The sequence below is a fragment of the Acinonyx jubatus genome, chromosome C2 (genome assembly GCF_027475565.1).
Source record: "Acinonyx jubatus isolate Ajub_Pintada_27869175 chromosome C2, VMU_Ajub_asm_v1.0, whole genome shotgun sequence".
In the NCBI taxonomy this organism is placed as follows: domain Eukaryota; kingdom Metazoa; phylum Chordata; class Mammalia; order Carnivora; family Felidae; genus Acinonyx; species Acinonyx jubatus.
In genome coordinates, this window is record NC_069384.1 from 15,856,683 (window position 1) to 15,878,581 (window position 21,899).

At 37.3% G+C, this 21,899-nt stretch overlaps 1 protein-coding gene across 2 annotated transcripts in view; it reads left to right on the forward strand.

Annotated features, from left to right (window-relative positions):
• Positions 1-21,899, forward strand: part of LTN1 (listerin E3 ubiquitin protein ligase 1) — a 73,657-nt gene that overhangs the window by 28,650 nt on the left and 23,108 nt on the right. For both annotated transcript variants that reach the window (XM_053220649.1, XM_053220648.1), the window contains exons 17-25: positions 377-563; positions 2,052-2,211; positions 3,078-3,182; positions 6,268-6,410; positions 18,464-18,599; positions 18,803-18,947; positions 19,812-20,025; positions 20,886-21,123; positions 21,459-21,533. In XM_053220649.1, coding sequence (XP_053076624.1) covers positions 377-563; positions 2,052-2,211; positions 3,078-3,182; positions 6,268-6,410; positions 18,464-18,599; positions 18,803-18,947; positions 19,812-20,025; positions 20,886-21,123; positions 21,459-21,533 — 1,403 coding nt within the window. The remainder of the gene's footprint in view (positions 1-376; positions 564-2,051; positions 2,212-3,077; positions 3,183-6,267; positions 6,411-18,463; positions 18,600-18,802; positions 18,948-19,811; positions 20,026-20,885; positions 21,124-21,458; positions 21,534-21,899) is intronic.

Genomic DNA, 21,899 nt, shown 5'->3' on the forward strand with positions numbered 1-21,899 from the left:
TTATCCTTGGGAGAAAAAAAGGTAAATGAAACGAGTATCTTGCTTTGCCTTTACGTCTCTGAATGCTCACATATTGGATGTTTGTTGTTTGTGAGACCCTGGCAGTTGCCACGGTACGAGGTGAATTAGATCTAGTTCTGTCCTGAAGGAGTCTTAAAGAAATACACATGTTGATAATTTCCTGAAGCAAAACCCAAACTTCTAGGCTTCTGTGATTTTATTGATAAACTAGTAATAACTTCATTTTTGAAGTTATTCTAATAACATTGTGAAGATTGATAAGCTCATTTTTGTTCCCTGTCTTACTTGCAGAGATAGTAAATAATTTAGAATATCTAATGATTTTTGTATATAATTGAATGTATTCTTTTTACAGTGGTTGCATAGACCTCTTTTAGAAGGAAGATTGAGTTTGAATTATGAGTGTTTCAAAACAGATTTTAAAGAACAAGATGCAAAGAAACTTCCCAGCCATTTGTGTACTTCAGCATTATTGAGCAAAATGATATTAGTTGCACTGAAAAAGGAAATAGTCCTAGAAAATAATGAGCTTGAGAAAATAAGTAAGTATATATGAGCATTCAGATATAATAGCATTGTTTTGGAATAATTTGTATTAAGTATAATTTTGAAATACTTTTGATTACTCTGCAATTTAAATCTTTAAAAAATCAAGAATCTTCCATTCCTATTAACTATTGTAGTGATGAGAAACTTGAGGTTACTTAAATGACGAATGGTAAATTGCAAATCGGATGAAAACATACTGAAATTTTCTATAATCTTGTTAGCTGTAGAGCAGAATTTGTTGCAAGATCAGTTACTTAAGCTGGCGAGGCATCAGTACTAGGTCCTATGGCGCATAATTCTAAAGAAAATGGTTGAGTTTAGTGTTTCATCATGGATTGTGATTTAAAACACTATACCTTCGTGTTGATAGGGATACATAGGTATGTATGTAGATATATATTTTTTTCCTGGCAAGTGGAGGTCCAAATGTTGAATCCCATGGGGATTTAGGACTTAAAATTCCCCCATTCCAGGAAATGGTGTAGAATTGTAAGTAGCAGTGTGACCTAAACAAAATGGTGTTAAAGGTAGAAGTTTTGCATAATTTCTCTGCCAGTCTTGTTTGTAAAACTTCAGCTGTAGCATAGTTACTAGAGGAAAATATATGCCCTGTGGAAGAAAGCTGGAATACTTCTTGATTTGCCAACTCCACATGCAGTAAAGGGCAAGGAGATTAGCCTGCAGTTGCAATAGTGTGTTTTTGTGGCGTGTGTTACTAATTACAAACTGACAACATTATGTATTTAAGCTTCTTATCAACCCTGTCAGATATTATTATTATGGTTTTTGTTACCTGGTTTTCTTAGCTTGACTTGATTAGAGGTACTTAGCTTGTAAGGGATAGGATTAGATTTTTAAACCAGGTCTCAAGTCTTCTGACTCCAAAGTCCATAAGTGGCTTTATAAAACAGACTTGTGATAATTGTGTGTTAAAACCTATGATGTGCTAGGTTTTGTGAGAGATTCTTGGTCATTTAATTCTCACAGCAGTCCCTGAGCTAGATTTTAGTATTCTAATTGCTAAACTATGCACACAGCTCAATTTGAGTCCAGACCAGTCTTTCACCGAGGTCCATGCCCTGTTTACTATATCATGGTGTTTCCCATTTCTTAACACATTGGCTTGAACTTCTCATCTCAGGTCTTGGGCCCCTTAGTTGTTTGTCCTGTGTGTAACTTGTTACCACCTGTGGCAAAAAGAGTAGGAAAATCTTCCATTATCTCTGGTAACTTAGGCCTGTCACATTGTTCACTGATTAGAAAAGGGACCAAATAAGATTTGGGAGAAGAGTGGCATTTTGTATCAGACAAATGATCTCAGTTTTCGTTATCACTGAACATCTCAAAGCAGATTTAGAAATCAGTTCACAGATATTTTGAGACTGGCAGGCGTAGCAGTATTTGAAAATGGGGCGGTGAAATGAAAATGATCAAAAGTTCCTTCACAGAGTCCACTTGATAATGTGTTGTCCATTCTGTAGTTGCAGAACTGCTCTATTCACTGCAGTGGTATGAAGAATTAGACAATCCCCCTATTTTTCTAACTGGATTTTGTGAAATGCTTCAAAAGATGAATATTACATATGATAACTTATGTGGACTTGGTAATACCTCTGGCCTTTTACAGCTGCTATTTAACAGGTAAGAATCCCTTTCAGCTTCCGTTTTTATATGATTGTTTTACTGGCTTTTGGCTTTGTTTCTATAAAATGTTAAGCTCACTTCATGCTAATCTTTCAGAGGGTTGATTTAAATTAAACCCAGTTCTTAATAATAAGTACTTCGTGGATTCTGAGTACTTGATTTATTCATCTAGGGAGATATTTGAACTTTGCCTGTGTTCTTAAATCCATAAATTACATTGAAGAATGGGGCAGATGACAATGAAAGACATAGAAGCCTTGTAGAAGTTGTTTTGTCATCTGTGGTCCATCCTTCCCGCTACTCTCAAACCTTATACTTTGCATGTTGTTACAGATATGTCTTAAGATTATAAACACAAAACCTTCCCCTTAATTGACGGGAGTTTATTGAAGTTACTGTGTTGAACTGCCTCTCTGTGTTTTTCACTTGCCTGTGATGTTTTGAATATGCTTTGCCTTATCAGAGGTCCCAGGCTGAGCTTTTCTCTGCAGTCTCCATCTACATACTCTAGGACACTCAGAACTTTCCCCCAGTAGATATGAATACCTCCTTGGTTCTTCAACATTAACCAGGCTTGGTGTCCTCTGGGATATGTCCTTTTTCCAGCTACCGTCTCTGATCCTCAAACCTGCTCTCCTCTATTAGGATTTGAAGGGCTTTGGAATGAGAGCTCAGTACCAGTTGTAAAGGAGTGTTGGAAAGCTAGGCTCCCAGTCTTTTCAGTAATGGCAGCTGTTCGGGGGCAAAAGCCCTGAGTGAATTGATACCCTCACAAGGTGATTGATTTAATTCCCTAAAAGGAATCCAGATAAATGGTAAAAATTGTAAACACTTTGAAAATGGATTTTTTTTTCTTTTTTTAGATCCATGGAAAATGGCACCCTTTGGTCTCTTATTATTGCTAAGTTGATCCTTTCCCGAAGTGTTTCATCTGATGAAGTAAAACGGCATTATAGGAGAAAAGAAGGGTATTCTGATTTAAAATGTTTATACTTTGTAATTTGCTGTATTTGGTCACTTTGGCAAGCCCAACTAATGAATAATCTCTATATCAGTCAAGGAAACAAGGTTTAAGAAATGCGGAAATTCAAGGAAATGAGATTAAAGACTTGAAAACAATTTAAATTATTTTAGGTTTGGGACACACCTTCTCATATAAGCATTTTAAACTTTATAATATTGTGTTGTGGAATTTTGTACTTGGTTTAAAAAGTTAGCATTTTGTTAACTTGCTCTCTTTTCCTCAGAAATCTTTTTGGTAGAAATCTTTCTTTTACCTCTCCCTAATATCCTTCTTCTGTTACTTTATTTGCTGTTTGGAAGTGATAGGGAAAGTTACTTATCCTTTGCTTTAGTAAGGATCATCCTATTGAAATATATTCTAGAAATGCAATAAATGTGTTCTTAAGACAAAGAAATAGATTGTGGGGTTGGGCATACTAGAGTTCTAGAGTTGGTCATATTAGAGAGGCTGAACCTCAAACATTTAGTTGAAATTTACCAAGAGGCATTTTGAATTTACTGGTTTACCAAGAAGAATTCTGAAATGATATGTATATGATCTTGTACACTAAAATCATGAAATAAATTTCAATTTTTTTTATTTAAAAATTTTTTAAACTTGTTATTTTAAGGTAGTTATAGATTTACAAGCAATTGTAAGAAATAATATAAAGGGATTCCATATACCCTTCATTGAGTTTCCCTCAGTGGTACTGTTTTGCATAACTTTAATACAGTTTTACAATAAGAAAATGACATCAATACAATCCACTGACCAAGTTTACATGTACTTGTTTGTGTGTGTGTTCTGTGTAGATCCCATGTGTGATGCCACCACAGACCAATAGACAGAACAGTGTTACCACAGGGACCTCTTGTGTTACCCTTTCACAGCCAGGCCACCTTTCTTTTTCCCATTCTCATCTTGGGCAACCAGTAATCTGTTATTTTTACCATTTAGTTAAGTTATATAAATGGAATCATGCAGCATATGATCTTTCGATATTAGCTTTTTTATTCAGCATAATTTAATTTTTCTGATTGTGAAAGTAACGGAATTAACTGGAGACGTATTAGAATTAATTACTAATATGGATATATATACTTGACAGAAAAATCAGAAACTTTCTTATTCAGTAGTAATAATTAAAAATGTCATGGGAAAAAAGATTCTATTCACAATGACAACAAAACTATACCTAGAAATAAATTTAACAACAAAAATGCAATTATGAAATTTTAGTAAAGATTACAAAAAAGGTAGGAAGCTAAATTGTAAAAATGGTTGTATCAATCTGTAATTGGAATGCAATCTCAATAAAAATTCCAGCAATATATTTTGAAAAACTTGACAAACTGCTCTAAACACAGTATGCATTTGAAGGAAAAAATGCTCAAGAATAGGTAGGAAATTTCTGAAAGATAAAAGTGAAAAGGAATTGTCTTACCAATACAATAATTAAGCAGTATTAAATTGGTGAATAGACAAATCAGTGGATCAAGACACAGAATCCAGAAACTGAACCATAGGTGGCCTTTCACATCAGTGAGGTGAGTGGGGTGCCTGAGTGGCTCAGTTGGTTAAGCATCCAACTTTGGCTCAAGTCATGATCTCACTGTTTGTGGCTTCAAGCCCCACGTCGGACTCTGTGCTGATAGCCCAGAGCCTGGAGCCTGCTTCGGATTCTGTGTCTTCTTCTCTCTCTGCCTGTCCCCCACTCGTGCTCTATCTCTGTCTCTCTCTGTCTCAAATAAATAAATAAATAAATCCCACAAATCGGTGAGGTGAGTGAATATTAGATGATGTTAGGAAAATTGGATGTGTTTGAAAAAAATAGTGAGGTGCCTCTCTCTTACATTATACACAAGACTGAAGTCCAAATGAAAGCTAAATGTAAAGAGCAGACCTATAAAAGTATTAAAGGAAATTAAGAAGCTCTGTATAATCTTGATATGGGGAAGATCTTAAGCAAAGCACAAAAACCCAGAATCTATAAAAGAAGTGATTTTGTAAAAGTGAAAACTTCTGGCAACCCATGAGCCCATCGACAGATGAATGGATAAACAAAAATATGGTATATACATACAATGGAATGTTATTTAGCCTTGAAAAGGAAGGAAATTCTGGCACATGATACAACATGGATAAACCATGAGGACATTATGCTAAATAGAATAAGCCAATCATAAATGACAGATATTATATGGTCCACTTCTGGGAGATACCTAAGGTAGTCAGATTCAGAGAGACAGAAAGTAGAATGGTGGTTGCCAGGGCCTGAGGTGAGAGGAAATGAGGAGTTCTTGTTTCATAGGTAGTTTTTTTTGTTTGTTGTTGTTGTTGTTGTTGTTGTTGTTGTTGTTGTTGTTGTTTTAAGATTTTATTTCTAAGCAATCTCAGAACCTGGTGTAGGGCTTGAACTTACAACCCCCAAGATCAAGAGTTGCATTTTGTATAGACTGAGCCAGCCAAGTGCCCCTCATGGGTAGAGTTTCAGTTTAGTGAAAGGAAGAGACTTCTGGAGATTGGTTGCACAGCAGGTGGAATGTACTTACCACTACTGAAGTGTACACTTAGAAATAGTTCATTTGGGGGGTTGCCTGGATGGCTTAGTCAGTTAAACGTCTGACTCTTAGTTTTAGCTCAGGTCATGATCTCACGGTTTGTGAATTGAGCTCTGCGTTGGCCTTTGTGCTGACAGCACAGAGCCTGCTTGGGATTCTCTCTCTCCCTCTTCTCTGCCCCTCCCCTGCTCATTTTCTCTCTCTCTCTCTCTCTCTCTTAAAATAAATGAACAGTAAAAAAAATTTTTTTAATAAATAAAAATTAGAAACATGTAAAAAAGAGAAGCAGTAAAAAATATCCGCAATCTCATCATTAAGAATCAGCAGCTGTCAATCTCTTCTCATAGTTTCTTTTTTTTTTCCTATACAGTTATTTTATATAGTGGAGTTATTAGTCTTCTTGAATATTTTGAAGGGCAGGAATTTTGTGAAATAACTGCATATTTAGGATAAATATAATTCATACTTTTCCTTTCCTTTAAACAGGTTTTTCCCACTAACGGAAGGCAATATGCATACCATTCAAAGTCTCTGTCCGTTTTTGTCAAAAGAAGACAAGAAAGAATTCATTGCTCAATGTATACCTCCCCTTTTGGCCTGGACTAAGGAAGATCTTTGCAGTACTAATGGTTAGTGCCTGATAATAAATATTTCTTTAATTATTGCTTAATATCTAAATCCAGATCTAGCAGAGGTAAATTGAATTATAGCTGATTTATTCCTACTTTATACTTTGCTACATAACACGTTGACAGTCAGTAGTATGGGTGTCTTTGGGGAGTGGCTGTTACCATTTTGCAGTACAGAAATGCTACAGTCTTAGGGAAGACGAAAACCACAGGTATCAACAAAAAAACCACCAATGTCCTCTAATTATTTCCACGTGTAGCATTTTTAGCTATGCTTAATTTCAATTTCTCCCTAGTCAACCACTGATTGAACATATAAAGGTAACAGAGAGAATAGCTTTCGTTGTATTTTAAACCTTTTTGGACACTCTGTACTCTATTAGTTAGTTTGTTTATTAATTTAATAAACATTTACTGAACATGGCTCTGTGGCAGTTCCTTTTGTGGAAAGGACAGACATAAAGTTATATCGTGGTAACCAATGTACCAGAAAAATGGCCTGTGTGTCAAAGCAGCAGAAAACAAGTTTCCCCGCTCTGCTTTGCAGCATCAGTGGCGATTTCACAAAGAGAAAAATTTAAGTGATGAAGGATAGTTTTCCATGTGGATATAATTGGGGATGGGCATTTCAGGTACACAGAAACAAAAAAGTGTTGAGAGTTCAGTTTGGCTGGCATTTCAGGAAGAAGGCTGGGGACAAAGGGTGTTAGGATGCACAAGAAGCTGAATTTTGAGAAAATAGTAAGGAAAAGGCCTAACATTGTAGGTTAAGGAGTTTGGACTTTAAGAGGTAGGCACTAAGGAGCTGTTGGCTCAAATTAGGTAGGAGAGTAGTAAGACTATCTCCTTAGAAAGATTATTGTAAGGGGCGCCTGGGTGGCTCAGTCAGTTAAGCATCTGACTTCAGCTCACGTCATGATCCTGTGGTTCATGGGTTCGAGCCCTGTGTTGGGCTCTGTGCTGACAGCTCAGAGCCTGGAGCCTGCTCCAGATTCTGTGATTCCCTCTCTCTCTGCCCCTCCCCCACTTGCACTCTGTCTCTCTCTCTCTCTCTCTCTCTCAAAAATAAACATTAAAAGAAAAGAAAATTATTTTGAGGGGCACCTGGGTGGCTCAGTTGGTTAAGCATTCAACTCTTGATATCGACTCAGGTGATGATCTCAGGGTCATGAGATTGAGCCCCATGTTGGACCCAGTACTGAGCATGGAGCCTGCTTAGGATTCTCTCTCTCTCTCTCTCTCTCTCTCTCTCTCTCTCTCTCTCATTCAAAAAAAATTATTTTGATAACTGTGAAAGGTGGATATGAGGGAAGTGAGATTTGGGTTATAAGACAGAAACTGTTGGAACAGACTTAATGAGAGATAAACAGTTTAAATCAACGTATAGATGGAAGAGAGGATTTGGAAATGAAAGAGATTAAGGAAATAGAATTGGCATGGCTCTGTGATTCTATATCTTAATTGGATAGAAGGAAATACCATTAGTCCTCACAGAAAACCTTTGTTGTTGTTGTTTTTTAAACCGTGCATGAGAGAACCTTTAAAGGAGACTTGAAGGTTGGGAGGAAGATAGGGCAGGGGTATACAGGGAGCCAGTGTTAAAATTTGAAAACATTAGATTACGGTGACTCTGGAATAATACTCAAATGGAGATTGTCTGTTGACTTGATGGAAATACTCCTTTCAAAGCCCACGTCATATAGGTGGTAGTCTAATTTATAAATAAGAATGAGCTTGTCTGGGGAGAGTGAAGAGTGAGAAGAATATCAAGGGAACACCAGTACGTAAATATAAGGGGTGTATGGGTGGATGGAGACTTAAGAATAAGGGCCACAGATAAAGAGAAGCAGAGAAGTTTTAGGTAGTATTCATCACCCGTGTTAAATGCCACAGAGGTTCAAATAAAATTCAGGACTGAAAAGTGTCCATTAGCTTTGGCATTACGGGAATGAAGAATGGTGAGAAAATAGAGCCAGATAGTTCTAAGTGTTCGGTGAAAAGGGATGTAGAAAGAAGGTGAGAACTGGAGGCGAATTCAAGGTCAGAGGGAAAACAGGTGTAGAGGAGGAGGAATAGAAAATAGAGACAGAGTCATTGATGATAGTTCCCACTGAGGAGATGAGAGGGATGGGATCTAGTTAGAAGATGCTGACCTTGTGTAGGTGGAGTGACTTTCTTCTGAGAGAAGTTAAGGAGAAATGTGGGGGCAGGGGGCAGATGTGAATAAAGAAAACATAGGGAACTTCATGTGTTCCTTACTTAGCTTTATGTCTCTTTGGGCTCAGTCATTTGATGAGTGGAAGCTGGATTGCAGATTTTAAGAAGGTAATGAAAGTTTGAAGTAGTGGATGAAGAATATGCCTATCGACAAACATTTGTCAAAAAGAATTACTTTATGGCACCTAGGGCTAGCTGATGTCAAAAACAAATTTTTAGGGCAGTAAGCTTTATAGTTGCATTCGCTTAAGGCTGGGATTTGCAGTCGTGGAACAGGGGATGCAGTTGGACAGGCTGTGTGGAGAGGAGAAGAATTACCTAATGGGAGTGTGGGTGGTTTCTCCCACACAGGTTATAACTAACTGAAGGATGGCAGAGGAAAAGCAGGGGCAGGAGACAGGGCTGAGTGTCACACAGACCACGAGGTGCCTAGCTGTGTGGAAGCCCTTGAGGAGGAGGAATGTTTTTGAGATTTGACAACTGGGTTTGCTCTTTCAGCCAAAGTAATGAAACAGAATTAGCTAATGTACTTTTCACTATTTAGTTATTAGAAAATCCATTGTTTCTGATTATACTTGAGCTGCCTATTCTCTTTTGCCAGGAAGATTAAAAAAAAAAAAATTCTTCCTCTGCCTTTAAAGGAGGATTAAATACATTATACATTTTTTCCCCCTTTTCTTCCTTGATTCCCTTTTACCTACAGGATAAAAACCTAAGTCCTTAGTTTGGCCTATGGAACATTTTACAGTCTTATGGCAACTGATCTCTCCAGTTTTACCTCTTTTTGCTTTCATCCTGGACCCTCGCCATGCTGAAAACTTGTGGTTTCTTTTAAAAAAAAATTTTTTTAACGTTTATTCATTTTTGAGAGACGGAGAGAGACAGAGCATGAGTGGGGAAGGGGCAGAGAGAGGGAGACACAGAATCTGAAACAGGCTCCAGGCTCTGAGCTGTCAGCACAGAGCCCAACGCGGGGCTCAAACTCACAAACTGCAAGATCATGACCTGAGCTGAAGTCAGACGCTCAACTGACTGAGCCACCCAGGTGTCCCAAAACTTGTGATTTTTTTTTTTTTTAACATTTTATACTTTTTTTTTCAGTTTTATTGAAAAATTATTGATGTACATAATTGTGTAAATTTAAGATGTACAACATGATGGTTTGATTTACATATATTGTGAAATGATTACCTTGGTAGGTTCAGGTCACATCCATCTTCTCAGATATAATAAAAAGAAAAGAAAGGAAAAGAATTTCCTTCTTGTGATGAGAACTCTTAGGATTAACTTTTACCAACTTGAAGTTTTTAACTCTACAACATTTTTCCTCCAAGTCCCCTCTCCTCTGATCTTCCACCTCTGGTAACCACAGTCTGATCTCTTTTTCTATGAGTTTGGGTTTGGTTTGATTCCACTTAGGAGTGAGATTATATAGTATTTGTCTTTGACTTATTTCACTTTAGCATAATGTCTTCAGGGTTCATTCATGTTGTCACAAATGGCAGGATGTCCTCTTTTTTTGTGACCGAATAGTTTTCCATTCTATATATATCTACCACAACTTCTTTTCCATTTCATCCATCGGTGGACACTTGGATTGTTTCCATGTCTTGGCTATTGTAAATAATACTGCTGTGAACATGGGGGTGCAGATATCTTTTGGAGTTAGCATTTTTGTTTCCTTTGGTTATGTGATGACCTTTGAATAATGTGGGTTTGAATTGTGTGGGTCCATTTATATACACGTTTTTTTCAATAAATACAATACTAGAAATGTATTTCCCTTATGCTTTTCTTGACATTTTCTTTTCTCTAGCCTTACCATAAGAATATAGTTAATACAAATAGCATGTAAGATATGTGTTAATTGTCAATGTTATTGGTAAGGCTTCCAGTCAACAGTAGTAAAGTTTTTGGGGAGTCAGCAGTTATATGCAGATTTTCAAGAGCATGGGGTGGGGAGATCAGTGCCCCTAATTCCCACCTTATTTGAGGTTTAACTATATTCCCAGAAATGGAATTACTAGATCATATGGTAGTTCTGTTTTTAATGTTTTGAGGATGCTGCCTATTGTTTTCCATAGTGGCTGTATCATTTTACAGTCCCACCAACAGTGCACAGAGTCCATTTTCTTCACAGCCATGCTAGCATTTGTTACCTATCTTTTTGATGATGGCCCTTCTAGTAAGTGTGAAGTAATATCTCATTGTAGCTTTAATGCATTTCCCTAATGACTAGTGATGTTGAGCATCCTTTCCTATATCTGCTGGCCTGAAATATATTTCTTTGTAGAAATGTCTGTTCAGGTCCTTTGTCCTTTTAAAATGGGCTGTTTTTTTGCTCTCAAGTTGTATGAGTTCTTTATATATTTTGGATATTAATCCCTTATTGGATATATGGCTTGCAAATATTTTTTCCCATTTGGTAGATTGTCTTTTCACTTTGTTGATGATTTCTTTTGCTGTGCAGAAACTTTTTAGTTTGATGTAGTCTTATTTGTCTGTTTTTTTATTTTGTTACTTGTGCTTTAGGAGTCCTATCCAAAAATTAATTACCAAGACCCATGTCAAGGGGCTTTATTCCCCTGTTTTCTTCTAGGAATTTCATAGTTTCAGGTCTTATATTTAAACCTTTAATTGATTTTGAGTTAGTTTTGCAAGTAATGTAAGATATGGGACCAGTTTTATTATTTTACATGTGAATAGCCTATCATCCCAGCACCATTTATTGAAGAGACGATCTTTTCTCCATTGAGTATTCTTGGATCTCTTGTCATTTATTAGTTAGTCATATGTACTTGGGTTAATTTTCACCTCTCAGTTCTGTTTCATTGGTATGTTTGTTTTTATGCCCTATTATACTGTGTTTCAGGAAATGTGATGCTTCCTGCATTGTTCTTTCACAGAATTTCTTTGGCTATTCTGGGTCTTTTGTGGTTTTGTATATATTTTAGGTGTGTTTTTTCACTAGTTATGTAAAAAAATGTCATTGGCGTCTTGAATAGGGATTGCATTGAATCTATAGATGGTTTTTGGTAGTATTGATAGTTTAATAATATTAATTCTTCTAATCCATGAACATGGGATACCTTTCCATTTATTTGTTTCTTTGATTTCTTTCATTAATATCCCATAGTTTTCAAAGTAGGACTTTCATTTTCTTAGTTAAATTTATTCCTAAATATTTGGTTTTTGATGCTGTTGTATATGGGATTGATTTACTTATTTCTTTTGCAGAAAATTTGTTGTTATGATATAGAAATGTTACTGGTTTTTGTATGTTAATTTTGTATCCTGCAACTTTACTGAATTCATTGATCTAACAGGTTTTTGGTTGAGTCTTTAGGATTTTCTATATATTAAATCATGTCATCTGTAGAGAGACAATTTTACTTCTTCCTTTCCAAGTCTGACCTTTTATTTCTCTTTCTTGCCTGGTTGCTTTAGCGAGGACCTCTAGTACTATGTAGAAAAGGAGTGAGAGCAGGCACTGTTGTCTTGTTCCTTATCTTAGAGGAAGAGCTTTCAGCCTTTCACCATTGAATATGATGTTAGCTGAAGCCTTGTCATATATATCCTTTACTATTGTGATATATGTTATTTCTGTGCCTAATTTGTTAAAAGTTTTTATTATGAATGGATGTTGAATTTTGTCAGATGCTTTTTTCTTTGTGTATTGCAATGATCATATGATTCTTTCATTTTATTACTGTGATATATATATTGATTTGCATATGTTGAAACATTTTTGCATTCCAGGGATAAATCCCACTTGGTCATGGTGAATGATCCTTTTAATGTGCTGCTGAATTCAGTTTGCTAGTATTTTACTGGAAATTTTTCATCTGTATTCATTAGGAGCATTTGCCTGTAGTTTTCTTTTCTAGTAGTATCCTTTCCTGATTTGGGTATCAGGATAATGCTGGCCTTATAAAAGGAATTTGGGAGTATTCCCTCCTCTTCCATTTTTTGGAAGAGTTTGAGAAGAATGAGTGTTGATTTTTCTTTAAATAGTTGGCAGAATTCATCAATCAAGCCATCTGGTCCTGGCCTTCTCTTCATTTTTGATTAGTGTTACTCAGATGTTCTGTTTCTTCCTGATTCAGCCTTGTTAAGTTGTATGTTTCTAAGAATTTTTCCATTTCTTCTAGGTTGTCCAATTTGTTGGCATGTATAGTGCATAGTAGCCTGTTATGATCCTTTGAATTACTGTGATATCAGTTGTAAGGTTTCCTTTTTCATTCGCAATTTTGTTGATGTGAGTCCTTTCTCTTTTTTATTCCCTTGGGTAGTCTCTCTAGGGGTTTGTCAGTTTTTTTTCTTTTCAAAAACTAACTCTTTGTTAATCTTTCCTATTATTTTTCTCTTCTCTCTTTTATTTCTGCTCTAATCTTTTTTTTTTTTTCTTCTGCTAACTTTGGGCTCAGTTTGTTCTTTTTCTAGTTCCTTAAGTCATAGAATTAGGTAGTTGATTTGGAGATCTTTTTTGCTTCTTAATGTAAGCATTTATTACTGTGAACTTCCTTGTTAGGACTGCATTTGCTGCATCCCACAAGTTCTGGTATGTTGTGTTTCCATTTTTGTTTATCTCAAAGTTTTAGTTCTGCTTTAATTTCTTCTTTGATCTATTGGTTGCTTAGGAAAGTGTTAATTTCTTTATGAATTTTCAAATTTTCTTCTTGTTACTGATTTCTAGTTTGATGCCATTGTGGTCAGAGAAAGTACTTGGTATGATTTCAGGGTTTTTTTTTAATTTGCTGAGACTTGTTTTGTGGTCCAGCCTATGGTCTGTCCTAGAAGAATGTGTATTCTGCTGTTGTTGGATAGAACAGAAGCATAAATGTTCTAAATAAATACATATATGTTAGGATATAGGAGTCTGTTTTCTTCTTTTTATGTGTGTTAGGTCCATTTGGTGTTGTTTAAGTCCACTGTTTACTTACTGATTCTTTGGATAACCTATCTTCATTGTTGAGAGTGCAGTATTAAAAGTCCCCAACTGTTACTGTATTACTCTATTTTTCCTTTAGCTCTGTTAGTTTTTGCTTTATATATGTAGGTATTCCAATGTTGGGTGCATAAATATTTAGTATTATACTATCTTCTTGAAAAATTGATGCTTTTATCATTATAATGTCTTCATCTCTTTTTATCATTTCCAGTCTGTTTTGTCTGATATAAAGTAAAGGCATACCTTGTTTTGTTGCACTTTGCTTTATTGCACTTGGCAGATACTGGGTTTTGTTTGTTTGTTTGTTTTTTGTTTTTTTGTAAATTGAAAGCTTATAGCAACCCTCATCAAGTCTATCAGTGCCATTTTTCCAACAGTATTTGCTCACTTCATGTTTATATGTTATATTTTGGTAATTCTTGCAGTATTTCAAGTTTTTTCATTATGCTTTTTTCTGGTGATCAGTGATCTTTGATGTTACTATTGTAATTATTTGGAGGTGCCATGTGCTATGCCCATGTAAGACATCTGACTTAATTGATGAGTGTTGTGGTGTGTTCTGACTGTTCCACCAACTGGCTATTCCCTGTCTCCCTCCTCCTCCTTCGGTTTGCCTGTTCCAGGCCAGTTAATAACCCTACAAGGACCTCTGCCTGTTCAAGTGAAAGGAGAGTCACGTGTCTCATTTTGAATCAAAAGCTAGAAATGACTAAAAAACAAAACAAAAAAAGCTAGAAATGATTAAGCTTAGTGAAGAAATCATGTTGAAAGCCAAGATAGCTTGAAAGCTAGGCCTCTTGCACTAAGCAGCTAAGTCGTGAGTGCAAAGGAAAAGTTCTTGAAGGAAATGAAAAGTGCTTCTCCATTGAACACATAAATGATAAGAAAGCAAACAGCCTTACTGCTGATGTGGAGAAGATTTAGTGGTTGGATAGAAGATCAAACCAGCTACAACATTCCCTTTAGGTCCTAACTTTCTGCAATTCTAAGAAGGCTAAATGAGGTCAAGAAGCTGCAGAAGAAAAGTTTGATGCTAGGAGAGGCTGGTTCATGAGATTTAAGAAAGAAGCCATTTTTATAATATAATCGTGCAAGGTGAAGCAGTAAATGTTGATATAGAAACTATAGCAAGTTATCCAGGAGATCTAGCTAAGATAATTAATGACAGTGACTATACTAATAATAGATTTTCAATGTAGACAAAACAGCCTTCTTTTGGAAGATGCCATTTAGGACTTTGATAGCTAGAGAGGAGAAGTCAATGGCTGGCTTCAAAGAACAGGCTGACACTCTTAGGGGCTAATGTAGCTGGTGACTTTAAATTAGAATCATTGCTAATTTACCATTGTTGTTACAGTTTGCAGTTTTTTTTATATTATATAATTGCTAGATTATTGTAGTTATGGTTATTTTTAATATATTTTATTTTATTTATTTTTAATGTTTATTTTTGAGAGAGACTGCACAGGGGAGGAGCAGAGAGAGAGGGAGACAGAGAATCCGATGTAGGGCTTGAACTCACAAACTGTGAGATCATTATCTGAGCAGAAGTAGGGCCTTTAACCAACCCTGAGCCACCCAGCTGCCCCATTTTTACTATATTAAAAAAGAAGAAACCTTTTAACTAGAGTTGTAAGTGAATTATGTACCACTGTTGTCATATTGTAGAATTCAACTCTGTTTATTTACCATTACCAGTGAGATTTATGCTACCTTTTTATGTTTTATGTTGCTAACCAGTGTACTTTTACTTCAACTCAAAGAACTCCTTTTAGCCTTTTTTGTAAGACAGATCTGATGGTATTGAACTCCTTTTGCTTTTGTTTTATCCAGGAAACTTTCTGTCTCTTCTTTATTTCTGAAGGACAGCTTTGCTGGGCATAGAATTCTTGGTTAGCATTCATTTTCTTTCAGTATTTTGAATGTCATCCCATTCTCTCCTGGCCTGAAAAGTTTCTTTTGAGCAAACCATTGATACTCTAATGGGAGTTCTCTTATATGAAATTTATCATTTGTGCTATTCTTAAAATTCTTTTGACTTTTGACAATTTAGTTATGATATGACTGAGGGTAACCCTATTCACATTCAATTTATTACCAAGTAATTATCCTCATGGATCTGGATGTGCATTTCTCTCTGCAGGTTCAGGAAGTTTCAGCCATTATTGCTTTAAATACACTTATTGTCCCTTTCTCTTCTCCTTCTGGAATTACCATGATGTGAATATTGTAGTTGTTTTCTTTTTTCATTGTGTCCCATAATTCCTATAGGCATTTTCTTTCTTCATCTTGCTTTTCTGACTACATAATTTCCCGTGTCCTATTCTCAAGGTGTCTGATCCTTTTGCATAGTTCAGTCAACTTTTGAAACTATTGAATTCATTTCATTTTACTGTACTTTTCAACTCCAGGATTTCTGGGGGGTGTTTTTGTTTGTTTTGTTTTTTATTATTTTTTTTAACATTTATTTATTATTGCGAGACAGAGACACAGAGCATGAGCAGGGGAGGGGTAGAGAGAGGAGGAGACACAGAATCTGAAGTAGGCTCCAGGCTCTGAGCTGTCAGCACAGAGCCCATCGCGGGGCTCGAACTCACGAACTGTGAGATCATGACCTGAGCTGAAGTCAGTTGCCTAACCAACTGAGCCACCCAGGCGCCCCTCTGTTTGTTTGCTTTGATGGTTGCTGTTTCCTTATCAAACTTCACATTTTGTTCATGCATTGTTTTTCTAACTTTGTTTAGTTGTCTTTTCTTGTAATTTGCTAAAAACCTTCTTAAGAGAATTATTCTGAATTCTTGGTCCGCCAGTTTAACTGATTTCCATTTCTTTAGGGTCATTTGCTAGAGCTTTAGTAGTTTCCTTTGATGGTGTCAGATTTATCTGATTATTTGTGATCCTTTTTTTCCTTACGGCGGTATCTGCACATTCAGTTGTGCTCCTCTTCCAAACGTTATGATTTGTAGGTTGGTTGTGGCAGAGATCGTTCTTTATCAGTCAGCTCAGTTTGGGTTTTCAGGTGTGTCTGCTGGCACCGTCCTTTTGTAAGTAGAGCCTGCTGTTAGTCTGCTTTTGGACAAGGCTGTTTGAGCTCTGAGGACAGGCTTGGGGAGAACAGTTGGACAGGACTGTGGCTTGGTTCCGTACCTGAGGCTGTAGGAGGGTGCTGTAGTTGCCTGGATTCTCTGGTCAGACTCACTAGATAGTTAGGACTGGGTACTGTATTCGTAGCAGATTGGGCTGTGAATTAGCTTTCCTGCCCTGGCAGGGCAGCAGGACAAAGTCCAGAGTCTGTGCAGCTCACCGCTGGGGGACCTGAATTGGCGAGAATGTGCACAGAATTCCCTTAGGAGGTGACACCCTGCAGATGGGGGAGGCCGCGGCTTCTGCTTTCTGTCCAGGTGTCACCTTTTGTAGCCCAGTGGACGGGTTATGGAGCTTCCCATGTGCTCTAGTTAGGTTCTCTGGTCATACTGGCCAAAGGCTGTATTTGGCAAAGCGTGGAGCTACATATGAAGATTTTCTGCCTGGGCACAGTGACAGAAGTAGCTCTGAAGCCAGTAAGGCTCTGATTGTCTTAACCCAAACAGAAGTACATCTCAAGTTCCCTGACTGAGCAGGGCCACTGGCTTTGCTCTGTAAACTATCAGCTCTGCTCGCCCGCCTCTCACTTGTAGTGCTGCTGTGCTGTACAGCTTTCGGGAATTTTTGCTAGCCCTCCGGTCAGATGGGGCCTAAAGACTCTCCACGTGTGGGGCTACGTCTCCACTCCCTTGCCTGGCTGGGACGGAGAGAGGCCGCTTTAGGCTACTCTTCAGTTTCCCAAACACGTTCTGTGATTCTGTGATTGGCAGGGGCCAGGGGCTACCCTCAGCCTGTCTGGGAATTAATCACTGTGCTTGTGTGTAGCAGGGGAAGCCTCAGGGCACAGTACTGCCTTTGCTCTGGGGCGATTAGCCCTGCTCAGCCCCCTCTTGGCTTGAGTGCCATTGGGCCACACAGCTTTCAGGAGTTGTCTCCGGCCCTTCTGGTCTGATGGGGCTGGAAGATGCTCCACGGTGGGTGGGGCTGTGACTCAGCTGCTTATTTGGGCGTGGGTAAACTGGGCTCTGGGGTGGGCAAAACTTCCAGGATCAGAATCAGGCAGATCTGTACCCCACTGTGTTCACTGGTCAGAGTGCACCCTTGTCCTGGTTCTACAGATAAAAAAGCCACTGGTGAGGATTACAACTGGGCAATGCAGCTGTGAACTTGGTCTGCCAAGATCTATGTGCTGGTTGTTACAGTCACCTCCCCATTCTTTGTCACAGACTCCCCACAGTCCCAGTGGGGCAAGATCAGAGTAGGGGCTCCCAGAAAGCAACTCAAAATAAATGAGGCGTGCTGGTTTTCCCCACTGGGTTCTCTTTTCCTACCGAAGGAGCCAGAGTCTCAGGGGAGACCGTGCCACACGGTGCTGCACTCTCCTGGGAAAGGGCAACGCAGTCAGGGTAGAGCTGCTTCTCTTCCCTTCCTAATGCATATTGTGTTGGCCTCAGAGGTGTAGGGGCGCTTCAGCCTCAAACCCATAGCAGTCTCTCAGTGATGCCTTGTTCTTGAATAGCTGTTAGCTGTTTTTCTTGTGAGGGGGAGCAAAGTCAGGAACAACCTATGTCACCATCCTCGGTGATGTCTCTCCTGTTCTATACTTTTTTACAACTTGGTGCCTTAGCAGGAGTGTCCTACTTGTTTATCCTTTGATAAGAGAGTGATCATCCCTAGTTTTTTTCAAACACCAGTTTTATCAGAGAAAGCAGTAATTTCTACATCTGTAAGACAAGACTTTTGTTTAAGGCAATATGTATAGATAGATGTGGGTTAATTTTCATTTTGAATTTTACTTTAGGAGGTTTTGGACATCTTGCCATTTTCAACTCTTGTCTGCAAACCAGAAGCATAGATGATGGGGAGCTGTTACATGGTATATTAAAAATTCTGATATCCTGGAAGAAAGATCATGAAGATGTTTTTCTTTTCAGTTGGTAGGTGATATTTTATACTGTGTTCCCCACCCCCTATTACAATGTGTATCTAGAATTGCGTATCTTATAATCACAGTTTTGTACAGTAACAAGATGGTAAACATTTAAACCAGACTTTTGTAAGTAAGGTTTAAGATAAAATAGTTTCTAATTGAATGTGCATATAATTCTTTTGTTTTGTTTTGCTTTTGTCTTTATCACAGTAATCTATCAGAAGTAAGTCCAGAGATACTAGGTGTGAATATAGAAATAATCCGGTTCCTTTCCTTGTTCCTGAAATACTGTTCATCTCCTTTGGCAGAGAGTGAATGGGACTTCATCATGTGCTCCATGTTGGCTTGGTTGGAGGTAAATTAACTCGATGTGTCATCACCTCTGTTGGGTCTTCATGCATATCTGTATACTAGAACCAATTACTAATCTTACTCTTCAAGTAATGATAGTAATTAGCTCTTTTGCAAACATTTAAACACTAAAGATGTATTTGTCACCACGTACCGTTTGATAGAACAGTAAAGTGATAGAGTTTTAATGTCTGCCAGTATCATTGAGTGACCGAATCCCCTGCTATTAAAGTGTTCTCTCCATCAGCTCATTTTAACGTAGTATTTGTAGTGCAGCCCTTGCAGGTTTTATCTTTCGTGACTATTCTTTTGATCTTTTTGACTCTTAAATTATTCATAAAATGTACTGTGTCAGTAATAAGTTAAAGATAAAGCAAATTCAGGGGAATTAGTGTTGTTTTTATGACACAAAGCAAGTGTGATGTTTATGGACACACAAAGCAATTCATCAGGGTTAGACTGTTCTGAATCTCCCCTGCGTTTGCTACTATGTGTGTGGCTTAGGGTGTTCAAATCTGACCTGCTTGAGCCTCAGTTTACTTGTTTTAAAGTAGACTTAATAATGCCCAATTAGTTAGGCTCCTGAGATTATAAATGTTTTTAATATATTTTACTTGGTAAATGTAATTGATATTTTCTTTCATAGTTTTAGAAATAAAAAAAGAGTGTTTCAGAATAAATTGATTCTGATTCTTAGTATTTAATTAAAAAAAACTATTTTGATGTAAAATGTGTGTCTCCAGAGACTCTACACTTCAGCTGCTTTTTATTTTAAAGTTTAGAGAAATGAAAGAGCCTTTTCTTTGTTGCCTTGATGTGTGGTGTTCTGGCAGATGCCTGCTTACCTATTATATTTTTGTTTCTTCAGACAACAAGGGAGAATCACACACTGTATTCTGTTCCACTTGTACAACTGTTTGCCTGTGTCAGCTGTGATTTGGCCTGTGAGCTCAGTGCTTTTTTTGATTCCACAACTCTGGACACCATTGGCAATCTCCCCGTGAATCTAATCAGTGAATGGAAAGAATTTTTTTCCCAAGGCATCCACAATTTGCTTTTACCTCTTTTGGTGACTGTTACAGGCAAGTGGAAGGGGAATCATAGTGAGATTCATTGCAAATGACTGGTTGAAAATTTCAAAACAAATACTTTGGATGTTTAAGTCAAACAGTACAGAATAGTTAAGAAAAGAGCCTGAGAAAAAGCTTGGCATCTAGAAGCATCACATATGCTTCTGCTTTACAGTCAAGAATTGAAAAATAACAAATTATCCAAAGTCTATTGCATTAAAATAATAGTAATTCGGATAACATGAATAGATTATTTATAACTCAAACTTCTCTTTTTTTTAATTGTTTTAAATTTACTTATTTAGCACAAGTGGGCTAGGGGCAGAAAGAGAGGGACAGAGAGAATCCCAAGCAGGCTCTGCACTGTCAGTGCAGAGCCCCATGTCGGGCTTGAACTCACTAACCATGAGATCATAACCTGACCTGAAATCAAGAGTTGGGACATTTAACCGACTGAGCCACTCAGGAGCCCCAAACTTCTCTCTTTTTTAATAGAAGTTATTAAACAGTTATGATCACCTGTTAAAGTGACAGTATCTAGCTAGGACAGTACTAATGTTTGTCAATTTTTAACTTCATTTTCTTAAATGACATTTGGGGGCGCCTGGGTGGCTTAGTCAGTTGAGAGTCTGACTTCAGCTCAGGTTATGAACTCGTGGTTCATGGGTTCAAGCCCTGCACTGGGCTTTGTGTTGTCAGCACAGAGTCCACTTTGGATCCTCTGTCCCCATGTCTCTCTGCCCCTTTCCCACTTACACTCTCCCAAAAATAAACATTTTTTAAATAATGACATCTGACATTCTGTGAATCAGTCAAGCTGTATTACTTACTTTGTGTTGGGATGTGCATATTTCTTTCCTTTTTGTCATCAGGAGAAAGCAAAGATACATCTGAAACATCCTTCCAGAATGCAGTGCTGAAGCCCATGTGTGAAACATTAACATATATCCCAAAGGACCAGCTATTGAGTCAAAAACTCCCTTCAAAATTGGTTGCTGGCCAAAAAACAAACTTACCAGAATATCTTCAGACTTTGCTAAATACTTTGGCCCCATTACTCCTCTACAGAGCTCGGCCTGTGCAAATTGCTGTTTACCATATGCTATACAAGTAAGAATTCTTCCAATTGAATTATTGTGGTGGTGGTATAAAAAATAGAATATATTAGTTCTCTTAGTCATTAAAAAGTCAAAGTAAAAAACCAAAAACAAAACACAAAACTTGATCATGCATTTTAATAACAGGGATGCCAAAGTTTTGATCATGTAGGTCACTATTCTCCATACACAGTTTTCCATTTAGATAGTCCTGGCCATTGTTGGTTATTTCAGAAAACAACCATTTAAAAATATCCTCATTACAAAGTAAGTATGGGTCTTTCTGCTCTTGAGCATGATTTAACAATGAACAATTTAATATAATATGAAATATATTCTGACCCGCAGATTGATGCCTGAATTACCACAATATGATCAGGATAATCTGAAGTCATATGGAGATGAAGAAGAAGAACCAGCCTTGTAAGTTTTTTAAATAATTTTTTTAATTCTTATAATCTACCTTGTAACTTCAGAAGATTGATAAATGCAAAAGCTCGAAATTTAGAGTATATATTCAATATATCTTTTAAAGTTCTCTGTAAGATATAAATGAAATCTAGAATTCAGCCAGAAAGATAGTTTCTCTCCTTAATTGTTCCTAAGTTATATTTTCAATTTGCTACATTTTAGCAAAACTTTCTTTGACCACATGATAGGTGTGGAAACTGTATCAATTCCAATATCTATTGAGCACCCGCTTTATGCAGAGTAGTAATTAAATGCTAACGGGAGACTATGGTGTTGAGTAATCCTTCTTGTCCTTAAGAAGCTTATAATCTGTTATAG